Genomic DNA, 25,800 nt, shown 5'->3' on the forward strand with positions numbered 1-25,800 from the left:
CAAACTCTCCTTGATGTAGGCAGACATAGCCGCGGTTTCGGGCACAGATAATGGGTATACCCGACCTCGTGGAGGAGATGTACCTGGCAGCAGCTCAATGGGGCAGTCAAAGGGATGGAATTGGGTTGCTGGTTCCAAAACTGAGAAGAACAGGAACATTCAAACGAGGAGAAGCTTTGCTCTCACCTTGGAACACTTCTAGCAAGAACCCTAGGCGTGTGCGTTTCCCGGATGCTGTGGACGGACTGGATAAGACATAAGAAAAGTGGCACAATAGAGGCAGAGGTTCTCCTATCTTAGTCTGGAACGCTCTTGGGAAGACAGACGAGCTCTATCCACCATGCAGACACGGAAGACAGCTTTGGTGGTCTTTGGAAGACTGGAGCCCGGCGAGGCAGACGTCAGGTCCTGACTTGCGGTTGTTCCAGATGTGACCACTCAGCAGAGGCGGCAGGTCCCGTGCAGACAGGGTGTGTTTGAGCTGACCTGACAGTCCTTTTTTTAAAAATAGCACGCAAGGCTGCCTCATTCCAATCCAGCTCGGAAGCTAAAGTACGGAACTGGAGCTCATAGTCTCCAACAAAGGAGTCCCCTGGACGCAAGATCAGCAGTGCGGTGTCAGCCAAAGATGGCCGGGCAGGTTCCTCAAAGATGGACCGGAATTCAGAAAGGAACTCGGTGAAAGTAGCCGTGACCGGATCGTTCCTGTCCCAGAGGGGAGTAGCCCATGCCAGGGCTTTCCCGGAAAGAAGGCTGATCACGAAAGCCACCATAGCCCGTTCTGTGGAGGCATCAGTTCCATATGGAGGGAGCACTAAGTAATGAAGCCCCTGCATAACTTGGCCTCACTGTCATATTTGAAGAGCAGCGATAGATGCAGCCTGGGTTCAGAAGTAGATGATGCTGCCGCAGTAACAGGAGTTACCACAGGTACTGGTGCTAGTGCTGGGTATTTTTAAAGTATTAAAACCAGAAAACCCTCCATACATGCGGTGTCGCTGCGATCGTACTGATCTATAGAATAAAGATTATGCGGAACTTTTACCACACGCTGAGCACCGAAAACACAAAACCCGAAATAAAACGCTGACGCCTGCACCTGGAATATTAGAAATTCCTGGAAGCTGCAAATTCATTACTGTCCTGCAGGTGGCAGCAGAGTCCTATAAATTGTGAGGTCTATATACTCCATCAGATCAGCAGGGAGAGGCGTCTATCAGCACAGAAGACACAGGACCATGTACACCTTCCATAGGGACTTTAGCTAACACTGTCTGCTTAGAGCACAGAGCACAGCAGTGTAAGGACACGCCCACAGTGCACTTGGAGAAGTTACAATCCTGGAATATAAATCCACATATCACAGTCCTGCTGCTACTAACAACATTTAATGGTCTGATTACACATCTCTCCAGGGACAATACATAACACTGACTACAGAGAGCATAGAGCACAGCAGTGTGAGGTCTGATTACACATCTCTCCAGGGACAATACATAACACTGGCTGCAGAGAGCACAGAGCACAGCAGTGTGAGGTCTGATTACACATCTCTCCAGGGACAATACATAACACTGGCCGCAGAGAGCACAGAGCACAGCAGTGTGAGGTCTGATCACACATCTCTCCAGGGACAATACATAACACTGACTGCAGAGAGCACAGAGCACAGCAGTGTGAGGTCTGATTACACATCTCTCCAGGGACATACATAACACTGGCTGCAGAGAGCACAGAGCACAGCAGTGTGAGGTCTGATTACACATCTCTCCAGGGACATTACATAACACTGGCTGCAGAGAGCACAGAGCACAGCAGTGTGAGGTCTGATTACACATCTCTCCAGGGACAATACATAACCCTGGCTGCAGAGTGCACAGAGCACAGCAGTGTGAGGTCTGATTACACATCTCTCCAGGGACAATACATAACACTGGCTGCAGAGAGCACAGAGCACAGCAGTGTGAGGTCTGATTACACATCTCTCCAGGGACAATACATAACCCTGGCTGCAGAGTGCACAGAGCACAGCAGTGTGAGGTCTGATTACACATCTCTCCAGGGACAATACATAACACTGGATGCAGAGAGCACAGAGCACAGCAGTGTGAGGTCTGATTACACATCTCTCCAGGGACAATACATAACACTGGCAGAAGAGAGCACAGAGCACAGCAGTGTGAGGTCTGATTACACATCTCTCCAGGAACAATACATAACACTGGCTGCAGAGAGCACAGAGCACAGCAGTGTGAGGTCTGATTACACATCTCTCCAGGGACAATACATAACACTGGCTGCAGAGAGCACAGAGCACAGCAGTGTGAGGTCTGATTACACATCTCTCCAGGGACAATACATAACACTGACTACAGAGAGCACAGAGCACAGCAGTGTGAGGTCTGATTACACATCTCTCCAGGGACATTACATAACACTGGCTGCAGAGAGCACAGAGCACAGCAGTGTGAAGTCTGATTACACATCTCTCCAGGGACAATACATAACCCTGGCTGCAGAGTGCACAGAGCACAGCAGTGTGAGGTCTGATTACACATCTCTCCAGGGACAATACATAACACTGGCTGCAGAGAGCACAGAGCACAGCAGTGTGAGGTCTGATTACACATCTCTCCAGGGACAATACATAACCCTGGCTGCAGAGTGCACAGAGCACAGCAGTGTGAGATCTGATTACACATCTCTCCAGGGACAATACATAACACTGGATGCAGAGAGCACAGAGCACAGCAGTGTGAGGTCTGATTACACATCTCTCCAGGGACAATACATAACACTGGCAGAAGAGAGCACAGAGCACAGCAGTGTGAGGTCTGATTACACATCTCTCCAGGAACAATACATAACACTGGCTGCAGAGAGCACAGAGCACAGCAGTGTGAGGTCTGATTACACATCTCTCCAGGGACAATACATAACACTGGCTGCAGAGAGCACAGAGCACAGCAGTGTGAGGTCTGATTACACATCTCTCCAGGGACAATACATAACAATGGCTGCAGAGAGCACAGAGCAAAGCAGTGTGAGGTCTGATTACACATCTCTCCAGGGACATACATAACACTGGCTGCAGAGAGCACAGAGCACAGCAGTGTGAGGTCTGATTACACATCTCTCCAGGGACAATACATAAAACTGGCTGCAGAGAGCACAGAGCACAGCAGTGTGAGGTCTGATTACACATCTCTCCAGGGACAATACATAACACTGGCTGCAGAGAGCACAGAGCACAGCAGTGTGAGGTCTGATTACACATCTCTCCAGGGACAATACATAACACTGGCTGCAGAAAGCACAGAGCACAGCAGTGTGAGGTCTGATTACACATCTCTCCAGGTACAATACATAACACTGGATGCAGAGAGCACAGTGCACAGCAGTGTGAGGTCTGATTGCACATCTCTCCAGGGACAATACATAACACTGGCTGCAGAGAGCACAGAGCACAGCAGTGTGAGGTCTGATTACACATCTCTCCAGGGACAATACATAACACTGGCTGCAGAGAGCACAGAGCACAGCAGTGTGAGGTCTGATTGCACATCTCTCCAGGGACATACATAACACTGGCTGCAGAGAGCACAGAGCACAGCAGTGTGAGGTCTGATTACACATCTCTCCAGGAACAATACATAACACTGGCTGCAGAGAGCACAGAGCACAGCAGTGTGAGGTCTGATTACACATCTCTCCAGGGACAATACATAACACTGGCTGCAGAGAGCACAGAGCACAGCAGTGTGAGGTCTGATTACACATCTCTCCAGGGACAATACATAACACTGGCTGCAGAGAGCACAGAGCACAGCAGTGTGAGGTCTGATTACACATCTCTCCAGGGACAATACATAACACTGGCTGCAGAGAGCACAGAGCATAGCAGTGTGAGGTCTGATTACACATCTCTCCAGGGACAATACATAACACTGGCTGCAGAGAGCACAGAGCACAGCAGTGTGAGGTCTGATTACACATCTCTCCAGGGACAATACATAACACTGGCTGCAGAAAGCACAGAGCACAGCAGTGTGAGGTCTGATTACACATCTCTCCAGGGACAATACATAACACTGGATGTGGAGAGCACAGAGCACAGCAGTGTGAGGTCTGATTACACATCTCTCCAGGGACAATACATAACACTGGCTGCAGAGAGCACAGAGCACAGCAGTGTGAGGTCTGATTACACATCTCTCCAGGGACATACATAACACTGGCTGCAGAGAGCACAGAGCACAGCAGTGTGAGGTCTGATTACACATCTCTCCAGGGACAATACATAACACTGGCTGCAGAGAGCACAGAGCACAGCAGTGTGAGGTCTGGTTACACATCTCTCCAGGGACAATACATAACACTGGCTGCAGAGAGCACAGAGCACAGCAGTGTGAGGTCTGATTACACATCTCTCCAGGGACAATACATAACACTGGCTGCAGAGAGCACAGAGCACAGCAGTGTGAGGTCTGATTACACATCTCTCCAGGGATAATACATAACACTGGCTGCAGAGAGCACAGAGCACAGCAGTGTGAGGTCTGATTACACATCTCTCCAGGGACAATACATAACACTGGCTGCAGAGAGCACAGAGCACAGCAGTGTGAGGTCTGATTACACACCTCTCCAGGCCTGCAGACTGTATGGTCTCACTGGTTCCCTTTAAATGACACGTTGAGCTCTGCTACATCTACATGATGCAGCTCACTTGCATTGGCCATATTGTTGCAGTGTCTGTCACACCTTACATCGGAGTAACCCCCTGGATACAATGTTGAGTGAGGGATGTAGGTATTTATGGGGTCACCAGACACCGGGTGTCACATGACGCCCCATAAATAATGCACGGGTGTTAATTTTACCGCATTAGGAATTCATAGAAGGTGACGTCAGAGTTGGCACCGGGGACGTGTGATGTGATTCTGTGTGTAATGTCCAAATCTCATACTCAAGGGCATTAGAACGAGGGTCACTCAGACAGGAACGGGTTTAAAAGGTCATTAAAATAACTAAATAGTTTAAGGGGTTTTCCAGCTCATCAGATTCGTGGGGGACTGACACCTGGATCCCCCCCCCCCCCCGATCAGCAAGTAGTGGGGGTCTGACACCTGGATCCCCCCCACTGATCAGCAAGTAGTGGGGGTCTGACACCTGGATCCCCCCACTGATCAGCAAGTAGTGGGGGGTCTGACACCTGGATCCCCCCACTGATCAGCAAGTAGTGGGGGGTCTGACACCTGGATCCCCCCACTGATCAGCAAGTAGTGGGGGGTCTGACACCTGGATCCCCCCACTGATCAGCAAGTAGTGGGGGTCTGACACCTGGATCCCCCCCACTGATCAGCAAGTAGTGGGGGTCTGACACCTGGATCCCCCCACTGATCAGCAAGTAGTGGGGGGTCTGACACCTGGATCCCCCCACTGATCAGCAAGTAGTGGGGGGTCTGACACCTGGATCCCCCCACTGATCAGCAAGTAGTGGGGGCCTGACACCTGGATCCCCCCACTGATCAGCAAGTAGTGGGGGTCTGACACCTGGATCCCCCCACTGATCAGCAAGTAGTGGGGGTCTGACACCTAGATCCCCCCACTGATCAGCAAGTAGTGGGGGTCTGACACCTGGATCCCCCCACTGATCAGCAAGTAGTGGGGGATGACACCTGGATCCCCCCCCTGATCAGCAAGTAGTGGGGGTCTGACACCTGGATCCCCCCCACTGATCAGCAAGTAGTGGGGGTCTGACACCTGGATCCCCCTCCTGATTAGCAAGTAGTGGGGGTCTGACACCTGGATCCCCCCCACTGATCAGCAAGTAGTGGGGGTCTGACACCTGGATCCCCCCCACTGATCAGCAAGTAGTGGGGGTCTGACACCTGGATCCCCCTCCTGATTAGCAAGTAGTGGGGGTCTGACACCTTGACCCCCCCCCCCCCCCCTGATCAGCAAGTAGTGGGGGTCTGACACCTGGATCCCCCCCACCAATCAGCAAGTAGTGGGGGTCTGACACCTGGATCCCCCTCTTGATTAGCAAGTAGTGGGGGCCTGACACCTGGATCCCCCCACCGATCAGCAAGTAGTGGGGGTCTGACACCTAGATCCCCCCACTGGTCAGCAAGTAGTGGGGGTCTGACACCTGGATCCCCCCCTGATCAGCAAGTAGTGGGGGTCTGACACCTGGATCCCCCCACTGATCAGCAAGTAGTGGGGGTCTGACACCTGGATCCCCCCACTGATCAGCAAGTAGTGGGGGTCTGACACCTGGATCCCCCCACTGATCAGCAAGTAGTGGGGGTCTGACACCTGGATCCCCCCACTGATCAGCAAGTAGTGGGGGTCTGACACCTGGACCTCCCCCCCTGATCAGCAAGTAGTGGGGGTCTGACACCTAGATCCCCCCCACTGATCAGCAAGTAGTGGGGGTCTGACACCTGGATCCCCCCACTGATCAGCAAGTAGTGGGGGGTCTGACACCTGGATCCCCCCCACCAATCAGCAAGTAGTGGGGGATGACACCTGGATCCCCCCACTGATCAGCAAGTAGTGGGGATCTGACACCTGGATCCCCCCACTGATCAGCAAGTAGTGGGGGTCCGACACCTGGATCCCCCCACCGATCAGCAAGTAGTGGGGGTCTGACACCTGGATCCCCCCACTGATCAGCAAGTAGTGGGGGTCTGACACCTGGATCCCCCCCTGATCAGCAAGTAGTGGGGGTCTGACACCTGGATCCCCCCCACTGATCAGCAAGTAGTGGGGGTCTGACACCTGGATCCCCCCACTGATCAGCAAGTAGTGGGGGTCTGACACCTGGATCCCCCCACTGATCAGCAAGTAGTGGGGGGTCTGACACCTGGATCCCCTCACCGATCAGCAAGTAGTGGGGGCCTGACACCTGGATCCCCCCACTGATCAGCAAGTAGTGGGGGTCTGACACCTGGATCCCCCCCACTGATCAGCAAGTAGTGGGGGTCTGACACCTGGATCCCCCCATTGATCAGCAAGTAGTGGGGGTCTGACACCTGGATCCCCCCACTGATCAGCAAGTAGTGGGGGATGACACCTGGATCCCCCCCCTGATCAGCAAGTAGTGGGGGTCTGACACCTGGATCCCCCCACTGATCAGCAAGTAGTGGGGGATGACACCTGGATCCCCCCCCTGATCAGCAAGTAGTGGGGGTCTGACACCTGGATCCCCCCACTGATCAGCAAGTAGTGGGGATCTGACACCTGGATCCCCCCCCTGATCAGCAAGTAGTGGGGGTCTGACACCTGGATCCCCCCACTGATCAGCAAGTAGTGTGGGTCTGACACCTGGATCCCCCCACTGATCAGCAAGTAGTGGGAGTCTGACACCTGGATCCCCCCACTGATCAGCAAGTAGTGGGGGTCTGACACCTGGATCCCCCCACTGATCAGCAAGTAGTGGGGGATGACACCTGGATCCCCCCCCTGATCAGCAAGTAGTGGGGGTCTGACACCTGGATCCCCCCCACTGATCAGCAAGTAGTGGGGGTCTGACACCTGGATCCCCCTCCTGATTAGCAAGTAGTGGGGGTCTGACACCTGGATCCCCCCCACTGATCAGCAAGTAGTGGGGGTCTGACACCTGGATCCCCCCCACTGATCAGCAAGTAGTGGGGGTCTGACACCTGGATCCCCCTCCTGATTAGCAAGTAGTGGGGGTCTGACACCTTGACCCCCCCCCCCCCCTGATCAGCAAGTAGTGGGGGTCTGACACCTGGATCCCCCCCACCAATCAGCAAGTAGTGGGGGTCTGACACCTGGATCCCCCTCTTGATTAGCAAGTAGTGGGGGCCTGACACCTGGATCCCCCCACCGATCAGCAAGTAGTGGGGGTCTGACACCTAGATCCCCCCACTGATCAGCAAGTAGTGGGGGTCTGACACCTGGATCCCCCCCTGATCAGCAAGTAGTGGGGGTCTGACACCTGGATCCCCCCACTGATCAGCAAGTAGTGGGGGTCTGACACCTGGATCCCCCCACTGATCAGCAAGTAGTGGGGGTCTGACACCTGGATCCCCCCACTGATCAGCAAGTAGTGGGGGTCTGACACCTGGATCCCCCCACTGATCAGCAAGTAGTGGGGGTCTGACACCTGGACCTCCCCCCCTGATCAGCAAGTAGTGGGGGTCTGACACCTAGATCCCCCCCACTGATCAGCAAGTAGTGGGGGTCTGACACCTGGATCCCCCCACTGATCAGCAAGTAGTGGGGGGTCTGACACCTGGATCCCCCCCACCAATCAGCAAGTAGTGGGGGATGACACCTGGATCCCCCCACTGATCAGCAAGTAGTGGGGGTCTGACACCTGGATCCCCCCCTGATCAGCAAGTAGTGGGGATCTGACACCTGGATCCCCCCACTGATCAGCAAGTAGTGGGGATCTGACACCTGGATCCCCCCACTGATCAGCAAGTAGTGGGGGTCCGACACCTGGATCCCCCCACCGATCAGCAAGTAGTGGGGGTCTGACACCTGGATCCCCCCACTGATCAGCAAGTAGTGGGGGTCTGACACCTGGATCCCCCCCTGATCAGCAAGTAGTGGGGATCTGACACCTGGATCCCCCCCACTGATCAGCAAGTAGTGGGGGTCTGACACCTAGATCCCCCCCACTGATCAGCAAGTAGTGGGGGTCTGACACCTAGATCCCCCCCACTGATCAGCAAGTAGTGGGGGTCTGACACCTGGATCCCCCCACTGATCAGCAAGTAGTGGGGGTCTGACACCTGGATCCCCCCACCGATCAGCAAGTAGTGGGGGCCTGACACCTGGACCTCCCCCCCTGATCAGCAAGTAGTGGGGGTCTGACACCTGGATCCCCCCCACCAATCAGCAAGTAGTGGGGGATGACACCTGGATCCCCCCACTGATCAGCAAGTAGTGGGGGTCTGACACCTGGATCCCCCCACTGATCAGCAAGTAGTGGGGATCTGACACCTGGATCCCCCCACTGATCAGCAAGTAGTGGGGGTCCGACACCTGGATCCCCCCACCGATCAGCAAGTAGTGGGGGTCTGACACCTGGATCCCCCCACTGATCAGCAAGTAGTGGAGATCTGACACCTGGATCCCCCCACTGATCAGCAAGTAGTGGGGATCTGACACCTGGATCCCCCCCACTGATCAGCAAGTAGTGGGGGTCTGACACCTGGATCCCCCCCACTGATCAGCAAGTAGTGGGGGTCTGACACCTGGATCCCCCCACTGATCAGCAAGTAGTGGGGGTCTGACACCTGGATCCCCCCACTGATCAGCAAGTAGTGGGGGTCTGACACCTGGATCCCCCCCACTGATCAGCAAGTAGTGGGGGTCTGACACCTGGATCCCCCCCCTGATCAGGAAGTAGTGGGGGTCTGACACCTGGATCCCCCCACTGATCAGCAAGTAGTGGGGGTCTGACACCTGGACCTCCCCCCCTGATCAGCAAGTAGTGGGAGTCTGACACCTGGATCCCCCCCACCAATCAGCAAGTAGTGGGGGATGACACCTGGATCCCCCCACTGATCAGCAAGTAGTGGGGGTCTGACACCTGGACCCCCCCCCCCCCCGATCAGCAAGTAGTGGGGGCCTGACACCTGGATCCCCCCACTGATCAGCAAGTAGTGGGGGTCTGACACCTGGACCTCCCCCCCTGATCAGCAAGTAGTGGGGGTCTGACACCTGGATCCCCCCCACCAATCAGCAAGTAGTGGGGGATGACACCTGGATCCCCCCACTGATCAGCAAGTAGTGGGGGTCTGACACCTGGATCCCCCCACTGATCAGCAAGTAGTGGGGATCTGACACCTGGATCCCCCCACTGATCAGCAAGTAGTGGGGGTCCGACACCTGGATCCCCCCACCGATCAGCAAGTAGTGGGGGTCTGACACCTGGATCCCCCCACTGATCAGCAAGTAGTGGGGGTCTGACACCTGGATCCCCCCATTGATCAGCAAGTAGTGGAGATCTGACACCTGGATCCCCCCTGATCAGCAAGTAGTGGGGGTCTGACACCTGGATCCCCCCACTGATCAGCAAGTAGTGGAGATCTGACACCTGGATCCCCCCTGATCAGCAAGTAGTGGGGATCTGACACCTGGATCCCCCCTGATCAGCAAGTAGTGGGGGTCTGACACCTGGATCCCCCCACTGATCAGCAAGTAGTGGGGGTATGACACCTGGATCCCCCCATTGATCAGCAAGTAGTGGAGATCTGACACCTGGATCCCCCCTGATCAGCAAGTAGTGGGGATCTGACACCTGGATCCCCCCCACTGATCAGCAAGTAGTGGGGGTCTGACACCTGGATCCCCCCCACTGATCAGCAAGTAGTGGGGGTCTGACACCTGGATCCCCCCACTGATCAGCAAGTAGTGGGGGTCTGACACCTGGATCCCCCCACTGATCAGCAAGTAGTGGTGTCTGACACCTTGATCCCCCCACTGATCAGCAAGTAGTGGGGGTCTGACACCTGGATCCCCCCCCTGATCAGGAAGTAGTGGGGGTCTGACACCTGGATCCCCCCACTGATCAGCAAGTAGTGGGGGTCTGACACCTGGATCCCCCCACTGATCAGCAAGTAGTGGGGGTCTGACACCTGGATCCCCCCACTGATCAGCAAGTAGTGGGGGTCTGACACCTGGATCCCCCCACTGATCAGCAAGTAGTGGGGGTCTGACACCTGGATCCCTCCACTGATCAGCAAGTAGTGGGGGTCTGACACCTGGATCCCCCCACTGATCAGCAAGTAGTGGGGGTCTGACACCTGGACCTCCCCCCCTGATCAGCAAGTAGTGGGGGTCTGACACCTGGATCCCCCCATTGATCAGCAAGTAGTGGGGGCTGACACCTGGATCCCCCCCCCCCCCCTGATCAGGAAGTAGTGGGGGTCTGACACCTGGATCCCCCCACTGATCAGCAAGTAGTGGGGGTCTGACACCTGGATCCCCCCCACTGATCAGCAAGTAGTGGGGATCTGACACCTGGATCCCCCCACTGATCAGCAAGTAGTGGGGGTATGACACCTGGATCCCTCCACTGATCAGCAAGTAGTGGGGGTCTGACACCTGGATCCCTCCACTGATCAGCAAGTAGTGGGGGTCTGACACCTGGATCCCCCCCACTGATCAGCAAGTAGTGGGGGTCTGACACCTGGATCCCCCCACTGATCAGCAAGTAGTGGGGGTCTGACACCTGGATCCCCCCCACTGATCAGCAAGTAGTGGGGATCTGACACCTGGATCCCCCCACTGATCAGCAAGTAGTGGGGGTCTGACACCTGGATCCCCCCATTGATCAGCAAGTAGTGGGGGTATGACACCCGGATCCCCCCACTGATCAGCAAGTAGTGGGGGTCTGACACCTGGATCCCCCCCACTGATCAGCAAGTAGTGGGGGTCTGACACCCGGATCCCCCCACTGATCAGCAAGTAGTGGGGGTCTGACACCCGGATCCCCCCACCAATCAGCAAGTAGTGGGGGTCTGACACCCGGATCCCCCCACTGATCAGCAAATAGTGGGGGTCTGACACCCGGATCCCCCCACCAATCAGCAAGTAGTGGGGGTCTGACACCCGGATCCCCCCATTGATCAGCAAGTAGTGGGGGTCTGACACCTGGATCCCCCCACTGATCAGCAAGTAGTGGTGTCTGACACCTGGATCCCCCCATTGATCAGCAAGTAGTGGGGGTCTGACACCTGGATCCCCCCACTGATCAGCAAGTAGTGGGGGTCTGACACCTGGATCCCCCCATTGATCAGCAAGTAGTGGGGGTATGACACCCGGATCCCCCCACTGATCAGCAAGTAGTGGTGTCTGACACCTGGATCCCCCCATTGATCAGCAAGTAGTGGGGGTCTGACACCTGGATCCCCCCACTGATCAGCAAGTAGTGGGGGTCTGACACCTGGATCCCCCCATTGATCAGCAAGTAGTGGGGGTATGACACCCGGATCCCCCCACTGATCAGCAAGTAGTGGGGGTCTGACACCTGGATCCCCCCACTGATCAGCAAGTAGTGGGGGTCTGACACCTGGATCCCCCCCACTGATCAGCAAATAGTGGGGGTCTGACACCCGGATCCCCCCACCAATCAGTAAGTAGTGGGGGTCTGACACCCGGATCCCCCCACTGATCAGCAAGTAGTGGGGGTCTGACACCCGGATCCCCCCACCAATCAGCAAGTAGTGGGGGTCTGACACCTGGATCCCCCCATTGATCAGCAAGTAGTGGGGGCCTGACACCTGGATCCCCCCCCCCCCACCTGATCAGGAAGTAGTGGGGGTCTGACACCTGGATCCCCCCACTGATCAGCAAGTAGTGGGGGTCTGACACCTGGATCCCCCCACTGATCAGCAAGTAGTGGGGGTCTGACACCTGGATCCCCCCACTGATCAACAAGTAGTGGGGGTCTGACACCTGGATCCCCCCCACTGATCAGCAAGTAGTGGGGGTCTGACACCCGGATCCCCACACCAATCAGCAAGTAGTGGGGGTCTGACACCCGGATCCCCCCACTGATCAGCAAGTAGTGGGGGTCTGACACCTGGATCCCCCCACTGATCAACAAGTAGTGGGGGTCTGACACCTGGATCCCCCCACTGATCAGCAAGTAGTGGGGGTCTGACACCTGGATCCCCCCACTGATCAGCAAGTAGTGGGGGTCTGACACCTGGATCCCCCCACTGATCAACAAGTAGTGGGGGTCTGACACCTGGATCCCCCCACTGATGAGCAAGTAGTGGGGGTCTGACACCTAGATCCCCCCCACTGATCAGCAAGTAGTGGGGGTCTGACATCCGGATCCCCCCACTGATCAGCAAGTAGTGGGGGTCTGACACCTGGATCCCCTCACTGATCAGCAGTCCTCTGTCAGTTTGGAGGACCCAGCATGTCTGTACATTACACTCACTGTCCTATGTACTTTATTACAACTTGTGTAATACCGCACCTCTCCTGCGGGGGCAGTGCAGGATCACTGGACATTCTCTGATACGTTCCCCATAGATCACAGCTGATCGATGGGGTACTTAGCATCAGGGCACAACCTGATCAGCTTAATAACGGGGTCAAATCTGACCATTACGGTAAATTAACTATTTCAGACCTCATACATTCTAATAGTGAGAGTCACCAAGAGGAATCGGGAAAGTTTGGAGGAATATTATTCCCTGGTTATTACAGGACGTTAATAACAGGAAGTTGTGCAGTGCCCATTATACACAGATCAGATAAGGGAGCCCCCGCTTCCTACCCAGCGCGGACACAAAGCGGATGAGAGCGAGCTGCCCCCCCCCCTCCCCCAAACCAGAACCTTATATGTTATATATTTACATATTTTTTAATATTTTAATACATGATCATTAATTGCCAAATTAAGTTTCTATACTACCCCAAGTGCTTTATTCCCCGCATTACAGATAAGTATTTTCTCTATAATGTCCTATAAGATTCTGCTGATGCTTCTGAGTGATAGAGGAGAGACAGGGAAACAGACAGAGGCTGCTGGAGATAATAGTAAGTTTCTATCTCACCCCAAGTGCTTTATTCCCATCATTACAGGTCAGTACTCTATAATGTCCTTAATGCTGTGCTGATGCGTCTGAGTGGTTGAGGAGAGACACAGACACAGACAGAGGCTGCTGGAGATAATAGGAAGTTTCTTTCTCACCCCAAGTGCTTTATTCCCATCATTACAGGTAAGTACTTTCTCTATAATGTCCTATATGATCCTGCTGATGCTTCTGAGTGATAAAGCAGAGACACAGGCACAGACAGAGGCTGCTGGAGATAATAATAAGTTTCTAGCTCACCCCAAGTGCTTCATTTCAATCAGTACTACTCTACCATGTCCTATAGGACCCTGCTGATGATTTTGAGTCATAGAGTAGAAACACAGGCACAGTCAGAAGCTGCTGGAGATAACAGTAAGTTTCTATATCGCCTCAAGTGCTTTATTTCAAGTGCAAGACAGGTCAGTAATTCTGTATAATGTCCTATATGACTCCGCTGGTGCTTTTGGATCATACAAGAGAAACACAGGCACAGACAGAGGCTGCTGGAGATAATATAAAGTTTCTAGCTCACCCCAAGTGCTTTATTTCAACCAGTATTACTCTAAAATGTCCTGCTGATGATTTTGAGTTATAGAGTAGAGACACAGGTACAGACAGAGGCTGCTGGAGATAAAAGGAAGTTTCTATCTCACCCCTAGTGCTTTATTCCCATCAGTACTATAATGTTTTATGTGATCCTGCTGACACTTCTGAGTGATGAAGGAAGAACACAGGTACAGACAGAGGTTGCTGGAGGCAATAGAAAGTTTCTATCTCGTCCCAAGTGCTTTATCCTAATCAGTAAGGGTCAGTCAGTTTTGACTTGTCTACAACAAAGCAGTGATGAACCTTTCTGCAAAAAGTTAGAATTTTTCATCCGCATCAGATTCTATCATTTCAGGTCAGGTCCTGACGGCGACAGATGTGCCGATACCAGAGGAGCCGCAATGGCCGCAGCTCCTGCTGTTCAGCTGCAGCTTTTAGAAGCACTTTAGTGTTTTGCATCGTTAATCCCTTATTACACAGATTAGAGAAATCCTGATTCTCTTATATGGTCCATTCATCAGATTTCCCCTTAATATGTGACAGTTTTAAGCTAAAGATCTTCTGGTAACACCTGAAACCTCCCATTTATCTGGTCTACTATCAGTCCCATGACGTCTCAGCATCACCTGAGCATATAGAGACCAAACCATCTCCCCTAGCTGGGGGTGCACCATGTTTATCCTCTCCATCTACATTCTCCACACCGTAAGTATACAGTCAGGGAGGCCGAGGGGTGAGCTTATTACTTATAACTGTGTGACAGGAACCTGTCTGGTCATTATTAGTAACTGTGATGGAAGATTTTGACCCCTTGTGGAGAGTCTGTGTGGTACAGTCCATCAAACGGGGAGATCCAATGCCACATATATATTAGAGATGAGTGAACTCGACAAAGCGTCTGGGTTCGGCTGCACGACCTGGATATATTGCCTCATTGACAGCCAATCATAGCCATGGATAATTGCTAGGGGCGTCAATTTGCCCTACTGACTTTTCGGTCGCCAATCCAGCAATATGTCGGGGTCAAACAGGCTGAACGTCTGGTTCACTCATCTCGAATCGCTATAATTGAGACAGCTTTCTCTTCCTCTCTCGCAGCAAGAAGTCTCAGCACCATCTACAATATCAACTACATCCCCCCAATGATTGCAGATTTCTGTGAAATGTCATCAGTCTTCAACTCATTAATAGATTTCCAACAAAAGAAGCAAAGTTGAAGCTTTGAATGATAGTGGCTGTGATTAAGCTGTCACCTCCCACCCCACTACCCAAGCGGGAAGTCCCAGCACATCCCTTATTACAGGCAGCCAACCAATATATAATGTAATCTTATCCAATGGCCTTTTATTGGAAGTCATGAGAAGTTGCACATTATCCGCTTGCTGCCAGTGAATGAAAACACTCCCATTTACTAGTTTTAAAGTGATGCTTAGGAAATATTTCAAGGGGTTGTCCATGAAAACACAATCATATCAGCACCATGCCTGTTCAGTGGTTTGTATGGCATCTCAGCCCCACAGAAATAGATTAAGTTGAGTTGCAATAACAGGCAATGGACAGGGGAGGCGCTGAAAGTAGCCCTGATTTACTAATCCAAGACAACCCCTTTAAGGGATACCCCCTTTCCATAATTAATTCATGACACTCATGGCTTGTCCATTTTAGTCAATATTTGTATTCTCCATGAAATAGCAATTCTGGAAGATCTTTTGTAGAGCCTGGGCTACTTCTCAGTTCCTCCTCTCATACATTTTCTGAATTAATTGACAAGTGGGTGTTACCAGTTGCCAGGCTGGGTAGTCCAATCAGTGTGGACAGTGCATGGACACACCCCTTTCACAATTTATTCACTAATTTTTATGGATACAGGCAGTCCCCGGGTTATATACAAGATAGGGTCTGGAGGTTTGTTCTTAAGTCGAATTTGTATGTAAGTCGAAACTGTATATTTTATAATTGTAGATCCCGATAATTTTTTTTTTTTTGCCCCAGTGACAATTGGAGTTTCAAAATTTTTTGCTGTAATTGGACCAAGGATTATCAATAAAGCTTCATTACAGACACCCTACAGCTGATCATTGCAGTCTGGGACTATAGTAACATCCAGAGAGGTCACAGGGGGCAGAGGGGTCCGTCTTTAACTAGGAGTCATATGTAAGTCGGGTGTCCTTAAGTAGGGGACCTCCTGTATTCCTTTTTTATTGGTTTTGCACAACAGCGCCACACCCATCTTTGGGTTGAACCTGGTACTGCAGTTTGACTCCATTGAAGTTGATCTGCAATAGCACACACTGCCTGAGGTGACGCTATTTATGGAAGAAAGCAGACTTTTTTTGGATTTTTTTATCCTCTGCAAACCCTTTAAGTAAGTATAGTAATGGAGCAAGTAGTGACAGCAGTTGGAGGAATGTTTTGTAGATTTTGCTGTGACTTCCAGCTGGGAGAGGGGAAGAGAGAGCTGCTTCCTTTGCAGATATTTGTAAAATTATGCTGCAGCCAAAATGCTGAACAAGGGGGCGCTATGGTGCAGGGTCCACAGGTGAACCCCCTTCCCCTCTGATATAATCGCACTTTAACCTGCGTCTTTGATGCTTCCAAGAATCGGCAGTGTCTGCTGTCAGATCAAATAGAGAAAATCTTTCAGGACTCCATGAATGTGCGGCCCCGCGTCTCGCCCTTTCATCTCTCGACTTTAGACGCGACACTCGCCCCATACCGAAACGACTCGCCCCTAATTGCTGTCTCTTTGGTGGATGTCACCATCGTCTTTAGATCTCAGCAAACAGATGAATGGGAACCCCGCCCACAAGGTGTAATAACCCAAACAAGGCGTCAATCACTTAAATCCCTCCATGAAAAGTGTCAAATCCTATTAGATGTCTCCATCTGGGTCACAGAACCGGCCGGGCTGGTATCAGTACACGTGGCCCACAAAGTCTCTTCATAATAATATGGAGCATGTTATAATAGAAGAGATGAGAGAATCGCCCGTCTCCTGGACCTAAACCAACCCTGAGACCACCCGGTGCAATACACATGGAGCAACATTGTTGCAACTTCTTTGTGAAACCGTGTAACAGCCTGTGAAGCTACAGCACGGACAGGCTCTGTGAACACCCCCAGGAGCCCTTCTGGCTTAATAGCATAAAATATTAGCATTATAAAAGTACATTTTAGATCAGTGGTTCTCAATGTTGCTTTTATAGTTCCCCAGTAGCCAGTAGTCACAGTGATGCCCCCAGTAGTCACAGCAGCTGTCCCCAGTAGCCAGTATTCACAGTGATTCCCCCAGTAGCCAGTTGTCACAATGATGCCCCCTGTAGCCAGAAGTCACAGTGAGCCCCCCCCCCCCCCCCAGTAGCCACAGTGATCCCCTACTTTTCACAGTGATGCTCCCAGGAGTCACAGTGATCCCCCAGTAGACTTTAGTCCCAGTGATGCCCCCCAGTAGCCAGTAGTCACAGTGATCCCCCCCAGTAGCTAGTAGTCACAGTAATCCCCCCAGTAGCTAGTAGTCACAGTGATCCCCAAGTAGACTTTAGTCCCAGTGATGCCCCCAGTAGCCACAGTGATCCCCCCAGTAGCCACAGTGATCCCCCCAGTAGCCAGTAGTCACAGTAATCCCCCCAGTAGCCACAGTGATGCCCCTCCGGTAGTTTACTGTCTAGTAGCTTCATACAATATAATCCCCCGTTTCTGGGTCCTTGCATCACCCTCCTGTAGGAGGTAAAGACGGGCGGCCTTACACTAGCGTAGGGCCCATCTAGGGAATTCTCTAGAATTCCCATGTTACAAAAACAGCAAATTTGATCTTTTAAATAAATTAAAAAATGTTTATTGCAACTTCCAGTTTATTTATTGTTCTCTTCCTCCACTTAATATGAGCAAAAAATCCCCCAAAAAGTAAAAAAAAAAAAAAAATAATTCAAGTTTTAACAAAACAAAAAATATGTACGATGTGGGGCAGGCTCCGCCTTCTCCAGTCCATGGTCCATGATTGGTGGGTTTGTCTTTTGGACTCCTCCTGTGGGATATTGATATGTTTTTTTGTTTATAAGACTCCGCCCCCATGTACCATATAAAAAAAAGCTACCATAAAAAAAGTTAAAGTACCAGTTAAAGGCGATGTCTATGTGGTCAGCGCTAGAGGATGTGGTGCGGTTAATCTGTGGTCACTACTGAGGTTCCTCGTTGGTGTCTAAAAATAAAATTTTTTTGGGGGTGGGGGTCAGCTGGGGGATGGGCTGCTGTCCTCCGAGCTGTCCTGGAGCATCTCTGATGGACAGTCCACAATATTTGGTTCGCTGCTGAACTGGCGCTGGGTGAAAGATGGCTGCAGTAGCAGACAGGAGCTGGAAAGCTCCGCCTCCTCGGATCGGGGGTGCATGATGGACGCCATCGCCAGGAGTTGGATGTCCGTGTGGACATTGGCCACTGTGTGTCTTCTGATGCTTCCACATTTCTCCAAATACGCCTCCCCCTCCTGCTCGGTGAGGGGGGAGAGGCAGCGCTCAGCCGGAAGGGAGGAGCCCCCAAGGGGCGTGTAGGGGGCGGAGTCCGATCTTAGGTGACATTTAGAGAATCGATGATCTGTAAAGAAAGGAAGATGCATCAAAGTATTAAATATGGACCAAAAAAATCTCCAAAAAATTATAAAATGTGCAGTTCTAAAGTTATGAGCTAAACTGAACATTTGAATACAAGGCCTGTAATACCGCCCTCTGCCTGTAGGCGCCACTGTTCTGACAAAGTCATTTTCCAATTTACAATCGATCTGTAATTTTAGGGAAACTTTGTTTTTTTATTATTATTAAAAGCAAAAAAACCCATTCAGTGCACTGGGGGCGGAGTCACATATGTTGGTGCTCTTGTATTTTCTCTCTTTTCTGACCATCGTTACAGATCTCTATACACATCGTCTAGTTTATGATCTCCTATAGGAAAAAAAATATGTGTGAAGATGAAAACGGGTGCACCACTACAAAAGGCCCCGCCCCCAGTGCACGGTGAAGCTCATTTGCATAAAGGTAAAAAAAAATTTTACTGCTAAGATGACAAACTGCCAGGAAACAAGAAGATTTCTGCCAGTAAAGGGTACATAGTGCCCTACATAACCAGGCAAGGATTCAAGTTCCCTGCACTGCCCCCACAGGCGGAATGAAGCATTACACAGTCTCCATTCAGATCAATAAGGACAAGTCCTCCAGAGGCAGGGACACTCTCTACCTGCTCTATACTCCAAGAGTCCAAGAGAGGAGGGTCCTGAAGAGTAGACCCCTTTTGAAATCTAGACAACCCCTTTAAGCTATGGATATGCTGGGAGTTGTGGTTCTGCACTCGGAACTAGTGTCTTCCATACAGCCGGATAGGAGCTTGCATTCATCACATTGTGGTCTTCAGGGGGTCACTAGATGAATTGGGGTCCTTCCCGCTGATATATAGGTGAGGAGAGAAATTTACTAGCAATGACCTGGAGGATTGGGCATGAGAATGGGAATAAACTCCTCGGGGGTGGGATTTAACTGAAGGGTGGGGCTTAAAGAGATTGTGAATTCTATAAATGTCTGAATGGACCAAAAAATAGCCAATCAAAAAGTGTTCTGCCAGCGACCGTCTGTGATCTACTGCAAGAGGAACCCAGGAGCAGGTGCATCATTCTCCTGCAGCGCCCCCGCAGGTGAGGACGGGCATTACACAGTGATTGATTTCAAGTTTATAATGTTATTTTCTGTAACATTAATCATTAATATTAACTCTGATGTAGAAAAAGCAAGAAGGGGGAGAGGGAGGAGGAGCTTCTGCTGCAGCCAGTAGTCTGATATGAGGGTCAAGGGTCAGGGCTGAAGGGTCTGAGGTTATTGTGAGTCTGAGACTTTCCCTTTAAGGACAGTCACTGTGCGGGTGATGCAGCTGGTTGGTATTCAGCGGCTGCGCCCCATATCCACAGCTGCCCGGAAGAGAAGGGAGAGAGTGTTCAAGTAATAGCGCTAAGGATTCTGGGAAATTACACCAAACAAATCAGACCCCCAACGCTCCACCGAATACACGAACACTGGACGCCTCAGATCAGAGGCACCGATTCACCTCGCAGCTGCTGATGATTTCATGTGTCTATTCACCGCAACCGCAATTCTCTACACATCATGTGTCACCGCAGGACGGACGCCAAAGAGAACAGAGCCAAGCCAACCAGGGAGTCATCCGGGGTGACACAGGAGATGGGGGCCAGACACAGATGCAGAATAGTGAGTGCAGCTCTGGGGTATAATACAGGATGTAACTCAGGATCAGTACAGGATAAGTAATGTCATGTATGTACACAGTGACTGCACCAGCAGCAGAATAGTGAGTGCAGCTCTGGGGTATAATACAGGATGTAACTCAGGATCAGTACAGGATAAGTAATGTCATGTATGTACACAGTGACTGCACCAGCAGCAGAATAGTGAGTGCAGCTCTGGGGTATAATACAGGATGTAACTCAGGATCAGTGCAGGATAAGTAATGTCATGTATGTACACAGTGACTGCACCAGCAGCAGAATAGTGAGTACAGCTCTGGGGTATAATACAGGATGTAACTCAGGATCAGTACAGGATAAGTAATGTCATGTATGTACAGTGACTGCACCAGCAGCAGAATAGTGAGTGCAGCTCTGGGTATAATACAGGATGTAACTCAGGATCAGTACAGGATAAGTAATGTCATGTATGTACACAGTGACTGCACCAGCAGAATAGTGAGTGCAGCTCTGGTGTATAATACATGATGTAACTCAGGATCAGTACAGGATAAGTAATGTCATGTATGTACACAGTGACTGCACCAGCAGCAGAATAGTGAGTGCAGCTCTGGAGTATAATACAGGATGTAACTCAGGATCAGTACAGGATAAGTAATGTCATGTATGTACACAGTGACTGCACCAGCAGCAGAATAGTGAGTGCAGCTCTGGAGTATAATACAGGATGTAACTCAGGATCAGTACAGGATAAGTAATGTCATGTATGTACACAGTGACTGCACCACCAGCAGAATAGTGAGTGCAGCTGTGGGGTATAATACAGGATGTAACTCAGGATCAGTACAGGATAAGTAATGTCATGTATGTACACAGTGACTGCACCAGCAGCAGAATAGTGAGTGCAGCTCTGGGTATAATACAGGATGTAACTCAGGATCAGTACAGGATAAGTAATGTCATGTATGTACACAGTGACTGCACCAGCAGAATAGTGAGTGCAGCTCTGGTGTATAATACATGATGTAACTCAGGATCAGTACAGGATAAGTAATGTCATGTATGTACACAGTGACTGCACCAGCAGCAGAATAGTGAGTGCAGCTCTGGAGTATAATACAGGATGTAACTCAGGATCAGTACAGGATAAGTAATGTCATGTATGTACACAGTGACTGCACCAGCAGCAGAATAGTGAGTGCAGCTCTGGAGTATAATACAGGATGTAACTCAGGATCAGTACAGGATAAGTAATGTCATGTATGTACACAGTGACTGCACCACCAGCAGAATAGTGAGTGCAGCTGTGGGGTATAATACAGGATGTAACTCAGGATCAGTACAGGATAAGTAATGTCATGTATGTACACAGTGACTGCACCAGCAGCAGAATAGTGAGTGCAGCTCTGGAGTATAATACAGGATGTAACTCAGGATCAGTACAGGATAAGTAATGTCATGTATGTACACAGTGACTGCACCACCAGCAGAATAGTGAGTTCAGCTCTGGAGTATAATACAGGATGTAACTCAGGATCAGTACAGGATAAGTAATGTCATGTATGTACACAGTGACTGCACCAGCAGCAGAATAGTGAGTGCAGCTCTGGGGTATAATACAGGATGTAACTCAGGATCAGTACAGGATAAGTAGTGTCATGTGTGTACACAGTGACTGCACCAGCAGCAGAATAGTGAGTGCAGCTCTGGGGTATTATACAGGATGTAACTCAGGATCAGTACAGGATAAGTAATGTCATGTATGTACACAATGACTGCACCAGCAGAATAGTGAGTTCAGCTCTGGAGTATAATACAGACATGTGCAGGGCTGATGTGAATGCTGTAGGGTGCGGGTTACATCTCCTCTGCTGCTGGTGATTTGGAGCAGGGATTTAATATTTGACTAAGGTTTCCGTCCTAAGCGCTTTAGATTACCAATTACACCGCAACATAAACACGTCATTATGCAAACGGCGTTAATTAGCGAGACATAAGTTACTCCTCGGCTTTATTCCCACACTCTGGAGGCTGAGAACATGACACATGGCCCGAGGCCGTTCTCGTCTGATCAGAGCCCAGGACTTCTAAGGCTTCACCATATTTACTCTACTGGGTGGTGATTACATCATGTGAACTGATTCCCAGGGTGTCAGGTCTATAAAGGTGCCACTTAAAGGCGATGAAGAAGCCATAGCGCACAATTCTATCCACTTCCTGTCTGGACAGGAAGTGGTGAGAATCCTCTTCCTGTCTAGACAGGAAGTGGTGAGACTCCACTGGTCACTGTAGACCAATCACTGGCGTAGAAAGTCACATGACTCTTTTAATTTACCCCTCATCCACCACCAGGTCTTAAAATTTCCTTTAAAGGGGTTGTCCCTTCCGCTCCAGGCTTCCTGTTGATGAGTATCGGGGCTTCCACGGTCCTAACGTGACCTTCATGTACTGCAAATACTGGGTTATGTCCTATGTAGTAATGATCTTACCTAGAATACAGGGGGCGCTATTGTGGCTGCAGCTCCTGTCCCCATACGCTGCCAGATACGGAGATACCACCATCTTCACCAGATCCTCCAGCTTCAGGTAACCATCACTGGGTCCCGAGGGCTCATGGATGCCCTGAAAATAAGAATATCACATATAATAATCCAAAGAAGGAATTCCCTTCACTGCAGGAAACTACAAAGATGGAGTATAAATACATACATCACAGTCCTGCTGCTACTAACAACATACACACAAGGTCTGATTATCAATCTCTCCAAGGAAAATACAGAACACTGGCTGCAGAGAGCACAGAGCACAGCAGTGTGAGGTCTGATTATCAATCTCTCCAAGGAAAATACAGAACACTGGCTGCAGAGAGCACAGAGCACAGCAGTGTGAGGTCTGATTATCAATCTCTCCAAGGAAAATACAGAACACTGGCTGCAGAGAGCACAGAGCACAGCAGTGTGAGGTCTGATTATCAATCTCTCCAAGGAAAATACAGAACACTGGCTGCAGAGAGCACAGAGCACAGCAGTGTGAGGTCTGATTACACATCTCTCCAGGGACAATACATAACACTGGCTGCAGAGAGCACAGAGCACAGCAGTGTGAGGTATGATTACACATCTCTCCAGGGACAATACATAACACTGGCTGCAGAGAGCACAGAGCACAGCAGTGTGAGGTCTGATTACACATCTCTCCAGGGACAGTACATAACACTGGCTGCAGAGAGCACAGCAGTGTGAGGTCTGAATACACACCTCTCCTGGGACAATACATAACACTGGCTGCAGAGAGCACAGCAGTGTGAGGTCTGAATACACACCTCTCCAGGGACAATACATAACACTGGCTGCAGAGAGCACAGAGCACAGCAGTGTGAGGTCTGATTACACATCTCTCTAGGGACAATATATAACACTGGCTGCAGAGAGCACAGAGCACAGCAGTGTGAGGTCTGATTACACATCTCTCCAGGGACAATACATAACACTGGCTGCAGAGAGCACAGAGCACAGCAGTGTGAGGTCTGATTACACATCTCTCCAGGGACAATACATAACACTGGCTGCAGAGAGCACAGAGCACAGGTGTGTGAGGTCTGATTACACATCTCTCCAGGGACAATACATAACACTGGCTGCAGAGAGCACAGAGCACAGCAGTGTTAGGTCTGAATACACACCTCTCCAGGGACAATACATAACACTGGCTGCACAGAGCACAGCAGTGTGAGGTCTGATTACACATCTCTCCAGGGACAATACATAACACTGGCTGCAGAGAGCACAGAGCACAGCAGTGTGAGGTCTGATTACACATCTCTCCAGGGACAATACATAACACTGGCTGCAGAGAGCACAGAACACAACAGTGTGAGGTCTGATTACACATCTCTCCAGGGACAATACATAACACTGGCTGCAGAGAGCACAGAGCACAGCAGTGTGAGGTCTGATTACACATCTCTCCAGGGACAATACATAACACTGACTGCAGAGAGCACAGAGCACAGCAGTGTGAGGTCTGATTACACATCTCTCCAGGGACAATACATAACACTGGCTGCAGAGAGCACAGAGCACAGCAGTGTTAGGTCTGAATACACACCTCTCCAGGGACAATACATAACACTGACTGCAGAGAGAACAGAGCTCAGCAGTGTGAGGACATCCATCCTTTTTTTCACTCCAAACTCCAGTGAAAGTGCCGTCTCAGCTGAATTACAATTTTTAAGGTGTGCCGCCCTTCCTAGCGGCCCCGGAGCTATTGTAGTACAGCACTATATATTATTTAGTGGCTGTGATGGGAATTGCATCTCAGCCCCATTCACTTATACAGGACTGAGATACAACCAGGTCATGTGACTAGTGGTACCAATGGCAAGACCCTGGGAATGAAGGTCTTGATATCTAAATCCTGCAATGCCCCTTTAAGTGAGACCATTGTACTGGACAGCGCAGGGATGCTCTTATCTAGTGATGCTGACAGGTTCCCTTTAAATCCTATGATAACACCCAATCCTCGGCTCGGGGCTGGGGGGAGCGGCCAGCACTTTCTTCCTTATTGCTGAGGCTCCTCCTCTGTCGTTGGGGTCTCCTCGGAGCCGATTCTCTTGCTGCGAGTCTTTGGATGCTGTTTCTACGTCACATTCATTAGTTCCGGCGTCTTCTGACCCTTTATGTAATGAGCAACACGAGCCAGAAAATCAAACAACTGTGTCAGGATTCTAACCAAGTACTGACCCAAAAATAGACCCAAACGGGCCAGAACTCTGGGACAATCCTGCAATCCCGAGATTATAAACGGATAGTACTTAAGAGGGAACCTGTCAGCAGCACAGACTCAACTTTACAATTAGTATTAAGAAGCCTCCAGCATCCTGTGTACGCAGCTCCTCTGCAGACCTATGCGCCTTCACATGACCACATGACTGCCGGACCGGCGCCTAGTTTCGCTCTTTAACCATTAGCATGCATGGGAGCTGTATACCCCAGGTGGAACCAAATGTGCTAGATATTGGCCATAACTTTTCGTACCTGAAGCACCAGCAGCATCTGCAGGATCGGGGGAGGAACCGGTGACTTCATCAGCGGCAGCGTCCGCTCCAGGTTCACCTTTAACAGAACCGCATCCCTGAAGCCGAGGAGAGCAATCTGCCGGATCGTGAGCTCCTGGCCCTGCAATACACAGATACAGCACTGGATAGCGCCCCCTACAGGCTACCAACACACCCTACAGCAGCATACGACATAACTCTCTATAGACAGTCGCTGGAAAGTCACCAAGTGACATAATCTCTAGGTATGGAAAGAGTTAGAGATACACTGCTCGCTACAGGAGAAAGAAGAAGCAGAAAAAAAGACACAGAGAAGATACTTGACGTAATGAAGTATATTGCACAGTTCACTATCATTACACGTTACATTCAGTTAT

General features: G+C 50.7%; 1 protein-coding gene across 3 annotated transcripts in view; it reads right to left on the bottom strand.

Moving 5' to 3' along the window:
* Nucleotides 1-17,959: 17,959 nt before the first annotated feature.
* Nucleotides 17,960-25,800, bottom strand: part of PRR5L (proline rich 5 like) — a 30,551-nt gene continuing 22,710 nt past the window's right edge. For all 3 annotated transcript variants that reach the window (XM_072119039.1, XM_072119041.1, XM_072119040.1), the window contains exons 7-9: nt 25,404-25,544; nt 22,857-22,989; nt 17,960-18,716 (exon numbers count right to left, since the gene is read on the bottom strand). In XM_072119039.1, coding sequence (XP_071975140.1) covers nt 18,355-18,716; nt 22,857-22,989; nt 25,404-25,544 — 636 coding nt within the window. In that variant the 3' untranslated portion in view covers nt 17,960-18,354. The remainder of the gene's footprint in view (nt 18,717-22,856; nt 22,990-25,403; nt 25,545-25,800) is intronic.

Source organism: Engystomops pustulosus, chromosome 7, assembly GCF_040894005.1.
Source record: "Engystomops pustulosus chromosome 7, aEngPut4.maternal, whole genome shotgun sequence".
In the NCBI taxonomy this organism is placed as follows: Eukaryota; Metazoa; Chordata; class Amphibia; order Anura; family Leptodactylidae; genus Engystomops; species Engystomops pustulosus.